The following is a 6,568-nucleotide window of genomic DNA, read 5'->3' as shown; positions in this document are numbered from 1 at the left end:
TGACACTTTATTTGTTCGTTTCATTGAATCAAGTTGTCTCTGGAATATTGTTGTCAGCTGTCAATAGCTTTTTAGGTTATTTCGGCTCTTTATAAATATGTATATTATTTGAGGTCTTTCAGAAACACACAGGATTGATGAGCAAAAAATATTTCAGTTACAAAAATGAAGCTGGTATGTAAATCATTTATCCTCATACAGTTAATTCATGTTTATTATTTATCCTCATACAGTTAATTTATTTTCTTTACTGCTTACTAATTTATTTTATGAATTAAAAAATATTTTTATTCAACAGTATAGTCTCAGTAATGATGCTGCTAAACCGTGCCTGGTGATAAGCTTTAAGGAACTGTATTTGATGTTGGATTGTGGACTTTCTGCCAGTTCTGCGTTAAGTTTCCTTCCACTTCCATTAGTACCGAGTGCCAGATTGTTATCCTTACCCACATATATGCCGCCGCATCTAATCGATCCACTTTTAGAAGGGGTAACGAATACCGTTTAATTTCAAATTGCAAAATTTTGATTGTAATATTTACTAACATTTTCTTAGAAATGATTTATTTAAAAAAACTATAAGAAAAATGAAATAGGGTGGAGATAAGTCCGCCTTGTAGTGCAGTGGCTGTCTATTCATCTATCATGCTCGAGGTTCTGGGTTCGATTCATGGAAGTGTAAACTATTGGTTTTACACTAGGCATGGGTAACTCGAGATTATTTTTGAGCTGGAGTTTTGAACCGGCTTGAAGATCAGCTCACATTATTTCACACAACTGCAGTGAGCAACGAAACGGGTCACACTGTTCGGCTCAAATTCGATTTACTGGCGATTTTCGTCACATGCCGTGATGGCTTACGGATAATAGGGATTTACTGTTTACACAGGTCGATCTTCGCCGTGCAGCCAGTCGCCGTGCGGGGTTATGTACTATATCAAGGATCTTTAAATCAAATAACCGGTAAAAAACAGTGACGCCAGGAATCCTTTTTCCAAGATAAATAACCCAAGAGTAAAATGTGTGTTCTTTTTTATTATTTTTAAATATTCTTTATTCGGATAACCAACAGCTACATTTATCATATATAAAAAACAAAACATAAAAAAACGCCAATTCCAATATTGTAGCCAGTTTGTAGCCGTTTTACAAAATTCGGTCACATTCATAATATATTATCAAACACAAATAAATGTATGGTTCACCAAATCACCGCTAACGATCTGAGTCAGCTGACCTGATATTTAATTTTCTGTAAAGCGTCGCGTATACGTACGGTTCGAACAAAACTCACAATATACTGCTGTGAGCTGCCTCTTAGAAATTTGAACTGCAGGTCAACAAATCAAAGCTTTCGAACTGTCTTTTTGAACCAGTTCGAAATTGAGTTACCCATGCCTATTTTACACTGCAATATTACATTGTTCCTGGATTTTCACCTTAAGTGTAAGATTGATCACCTTACATTCCATGTAACAAAAATGATTTAACATATTCTGCAATTGGAACATCAATACAATGCCCTATGCACCACCGGGTGCAGATGATGATGGTGATGTTTTCAACATTCACACATCGAGTACGAGTATTTAATTGGATTAATGTTTGAAAAGAAACATGTTTTAGTAGAAAATTTCTTAGCGATATTTATAATTTATTTTTAATTGAATCAGAAGTTAATCTTTCTAAATTCCATAGTCGATGGTTATACTGAAATAAGTGGATTTCAAATACCATTTTATTTTTTTACTTACGGATCTGTGACACTAGAATCTTCTGTTTAAACCTTGCTAGAACCTTTTTGCATATGAAATAGTTATATGGAAGTTGAAACTTAAGCAGAAGATTCTAGTATTCTGCTTAAACCTTGCTAGAACCTTTTTGCATATGAAATAATTAAATGTAAGCTGAAACTGCTATGTACATTTTTTATTAGGAATTGAAAGAATGTTGCGGTCGAGTATTTGTGGACAGTGCTCCTGAGTTCTGTCCCCCGTTAGATAAAGTGATTGATTTCTCGCAACTAGATGTTATCCTCATATCTAACTACACATGTATGATGGCTCTTCCTTTCATCACAGAAGGGACGGGATTCAAAGGTGTTGTCTATGCTACTGAACCAACGTTACAAATTGGAAGGTATGTGATTTGTATGAGTTGTTATTGTTATTGTTATTATTTCACGATTTGTCAATGTACAGCGTTAACCTTCAAAAAGTGAGATTTAATTGCCAGAGACAACCGTTTCATTAATTCTGCTGAAAAATCAGATTTTTCTATCGAAATTTCATATAAATTGAATCAATCCATTAAAAATTGGTAGAATTCGACCAGATTTCAGCAAATCATTTGACCTCTTGCAAATAAGTAGATCTACCGATAAATAATTGGTAGTGTTGATTAATAAAAAAAGATTATTCTAAAATATTATTTTATAAAATAAATAAGCTCTAGAAATAAATAATAAAATTAGACCTAGATCCATTTATTGAGAGGAAGTGGTAATTATTATTTTTAATTAAAGCTTTTTCTTGGAAGAACTCGTGGAATTTATTGAACAAGCTCCCAAGGCCATGGTAGCCAGTCAGTGGAAGGAGGCACTCCATGTTCTTCCTCCTCCATTGTCAGATGTCCTGAAGCCGCGGTCTTGGAAGAGACTTTATAATACTGAAACCCTCGCTAAAGCTCTCTCTAGAGTGCGTATTGTAGGATATGATCAGAAAATTGTGAGTATAATAATAATAATGTTTGGATAATTTTTATAGCGCCATTTTTGTAGATGTATATACATGGTTGCTCATCTAATGGCATGTTAAAATAACGCTATCCTGTGTTATACATTGTATCTTTTTTTGTCTAATTCAGTAAACCAATAAAGAACTCATACCTCTTCCAATGAATATAAAAAAAGTGATAAAAACAAGTGACACTGATACTAACATTCTTAATAGACTAATGTTGCAATTGTTTAATTCTTTATTTTACCGTAAAATAACAATGATTCAATTGTGATAAATTCATACCTAGATAAAATAGCGTAGATGTTCTGTTCTAAAAATATTTGGTTTTATTAAATTCTTATCTGTATTATCAAACTGTTAGCAAAGTAATGATTTATCAAACTTCTTTATGTAATTTAACATTTATTTTGCTATTCTTTTTAATTTTACAACTGTCACAACTCAAAATTTAATTTATAATAGTACGTATTTTATTTCATTTCCACCGGTTGTATTATCGTGTACATTTTATTTTAGGATGTCAATGGAGCACTTCAAGTGATGCCAGTTAGTTCTGGTTACTGCTTGGGTTCCAGTAACTGGGTTTTGACTTCAGCCCATGAGAAGATTGCTTACGTTAGTGGATCTAGTACACTGACAACTCACCCCAAGCCCATCAACCAGACTGCTCTTAAAAATGCAGATTTACTCATTATTGCTGGGCTCACCCAAACTCCTGCACATAATCCGGATAATATGCTAGGAGACCTCTGTATGCATGCAGGTGTGGCAATTATTTTATTGCAAAGAAAAACTTCATTTGATTAACTCCTTGAATGCTTTTAAAAGGTATCTGCAGAAAGTATGTTTTGTTTGACAGGTCAAAGAAAATAAATTCACATTCAGAAGAAAAAAATTTTTTTAAAAAAAAACAAAAAAATCCAATTCAAAATAAAAAAAAATGTGAAAAAATCTTTGGACATTAAACCATTTTTCTATATAACTCCCACCATTTTGTAAGTACTTGTCATAACGCGGTACAATCTGTATTTCCTCTTCATAAAAGGATGCTGCCTCCTTTATAAAAGGGGACACCCACTTTGTTCATCGTCATGCACATTATCACGACTTTCATTGAACTGTATCACCCATCTCCTTACTTTTGGATCACTCATCACATGTTCACCGTATACCTCACAGATCTGTTGATGAATGTGGACTGGATAATGTTATTCGCATTAAGGAAACAGTTTACAGACCTTATCTCACCGGCAGTATTTACGATTTTATTCAGAATTTCTAACAAGCACTACGAAGCGTACATAAGTCGGCTAACTCATAATGGCGTCATCTCTGTCTTAATAGGTCAGGGTCAGTACCACGCATGTGGGAAACTGCGATCGCAGCGCCACAATGACATGGAATACAAACGGCACATACTTTTTGGATTTACCGCATATATACTGTTTCTTAAAAGTTTAAATAATCAGTTGATATTTATGGGCGGGCCAAAATATCAGACTTCCGCTTTATTGCATTTTTTAAGGTTAAGGTCCTAATTATCAGGATATATTAGTATTTACTACTACTATTACTACAAATTTTTGTAAAATGCATTAATTTGTATCCCCAAACTCATTATCTATTTTATTATTTTAAAAAAAGATAAAAAATTAGTTGCGTACATATATTTTTGTGTAAAATAAATTATATTTAAATATGCCTTTTAAATACTTAATATTTTTCATTCAAAAGCTTACAAAAGATAATTTTATGAAGACAGTTCATTTATCTTTTTTTTTCTTCCAATTAGGACTATTCCAATTAGACTAGGTCTATTTAGATAAAATCAGAAGAGGGTTAAATTCCAGCATTAGTTTTAAAAGATTTGAACACACTCAAAATATTTTTTTTTTCTGTTTTAGCTTTGACATTAAGAGGCGGAGGCTCCGTGCTAATCCCATGTTACCCCAGCGGTGTTGTGTATGATCTCTTCGAGTGCCTCTCAGGACACTTGGATAACTCTGGATTGACTCAAGTTCCCATGTTTTTCATATCGCCTGTTGCTGACTCTTCACTAGCGTATTCCAATATCCTGGCAGAGTGGTTATCGACGGCAAAACAGAACAAAGTTTACCTCCCAGAAGAGCCATTCCCACATGCCTTTTTAGTAAAAAATGCAAGGTTAAAGCACTTTAAGCACATTCATAGCGAAGGATTTAGTACTGAATATAGACAGGTAGCAAATATTTTTTTAAACTTTTGTTACAATTTTTTTCTATTATCTGCAGTTTTTAATTATAATTCATTTGACATTTCAGCCGTGCGTAGTTTTTTGTGGACACCCTAGTTTAAGATTTGGCGATGCTGTTCATTTTATTGAAATGTGGAGTTCCAATCCATTACATGCTGTGATATTTACTGGTAATTATTTAATCTAGAGCATTTCTTTACATAGTATCAAATACTTGCAAGCCAATTAAATTTTGTAATATTATACAATAATAATATTGTCTATTTTAGAACCAGATTTTCCCTATACTGAAGCACTGGCACCGTTCCAGCCTATAGCGATGAAAGTATTTCACTGCCCCATAGATACTTCACTGAATTTCTCCCAAGCTAATAAGCTTATTAAAGATCTTCGACCGCAAGCATTGGTAGCTCCGGAGCAGTACATTACACCTCCATTGACTGCTCCACCCAAGTCATCCTTGGTTATAGAAGTAAGGATCTTTATTCAATTAATTATAATATCAGATATTCGAAATTTGTGCTGTTTTACCTTATTATACAAGTATATGAACACATTTTTTGTAGTAAATGTATTGTGTACTCATGCCCACACCAAAAAATGTAAAACAAAAAAAAGTAAGTCCTCTCTTTATATTTCCACGACTATGTTTTGTTGATTGAAAATGTATCAATCTCTGAAAATGCGTTGTTTGCATATTCTATATAAATGAATATTGGTTTACTTACATTCAAATAAATGTTTTCAATTCTATAGTGTCAATCATAAGATGAAATTGTGGCATTAATACTCATTTGTTAATATTTCAGGATCGTCCAGTTTTGTCCTTCAAGCGAGGCAGTGTTGTTAGACTCCCCCTTAAAAGAAAACAAGATAGAGTATGGATGGACCCAGCGGTAGCAGCTACGTTGGCACCCCAGGAGCTAAAACCGGGGTTTCACGCCGCCACGATATCGGTAGAAATGACTGTCAAGGATAACCAACATCAGTTCTTGCTTTTAGACCCCAATTCAAAAACCAATCCATCATCCGAGCCGCTTCCCGAAACAGTGATGAAAAATATTCGATACGAGTTTAGTAACCTCGATGTTGACGAGTTCATACGGAATTTGGCTCAGGAAGGGATTATGGATGCCAAAGTGGAAAGAGGTCCTAGTGGATGTATTATTCATTTACAATCTCAAGATACGCTTATTCAAGTAGACAGTAAATCAACTCATATTTTCTGTGAAGGAGAATTATCTCTCAGGCTCAAGCTGCGTGATATTCTTCTCAAGTGCCTACAAAAATTTTAAGGTGTAGGTGTAGTGGTTAACACATTTTGTTACCACGCAGAGGTTCAACATGAAATATTTATTTAAGAAGTGTCTTTTCACTGTCATTACCCCAGACTGGCTCTGAAGCGTAAGATACTCTGCCATTAGTGTACTCATTCCCCATTCTGTGTGGGATAAAGGAAGGAAGAAGGAAGTTTACTTTAAGCGATAATTTAAAATAAGTTTTTTTTAGTAAAACATTTTAAAAATATGTTTTAAGCATTTTTAATTACACACTCTTTCAGGAAAAAATTACACCAATCCTATAATATTTTGTA

General features: G+C 33.7%; 1 protein-coding gene across 2 annotated transcripts; it reads left to right on the top strand.

The window, feature by feature from the left end:
* Positions 1-20: 20 nt before the first annotated feature.
* IntS9 (integrator complex subunit 9) lies at positions 21-6,503 on the top strand. Of its 2 annotated transcripts, XM_088232317.1 has the most exons (9): positions 21-174; positions 299-490; positions 1,937-2,139; positions 2,525-2,726; positions 3,258-3,504; positions 4,646-4,959; positions 5,042-5,144; positions 5,244-5,446; positions 5,784-6,503. In XM_088232317.1, exons 1-9 carry the CDS (start codon positions 166-168, stop codon positions 6,267-6,269), a joined length of 1,959 nt encoding a protein of 652 aa, XP_088088443.1. In that variant the 5' UTR covers positions 21-165; the 3' UTR covers positions 6,270-6,503. The 2 variants fall into 2 exon arrangements, with proteins under 2 accessions (XP_088088443.1, XP_088088444.1); XM_088232318.1 differs by lacking the exons at positions 21-174; positions 299-490 and having other exon boundaries at positions 2,539-2,726.
* Positions 6,504-6,568: the final 65 nt, after the last annotated feature.

The sequence above is a fragment of the Micrasema longulum genome, unplaced genomic scaffold, assembly GCF_059751315.1.
Source record: "Micrasema longulum isolate JH-2025_06_02 unplaced genomic scaffold, ASM5975131v1 h1tg000971l, whole genome shotgun sequence".
NCBI classification, from domain to species: domain Eukaryota; kingdom Metazoa; phylum Arthropoda; class Insecta; order Trichoptera; family Brachycentridae; genus Micrasema; species Micrasema longulum.
Note: the sequence above shows the minus strand (reverse complement) of the source record. Positions and strands in the feature narration are given on the sequence as shown.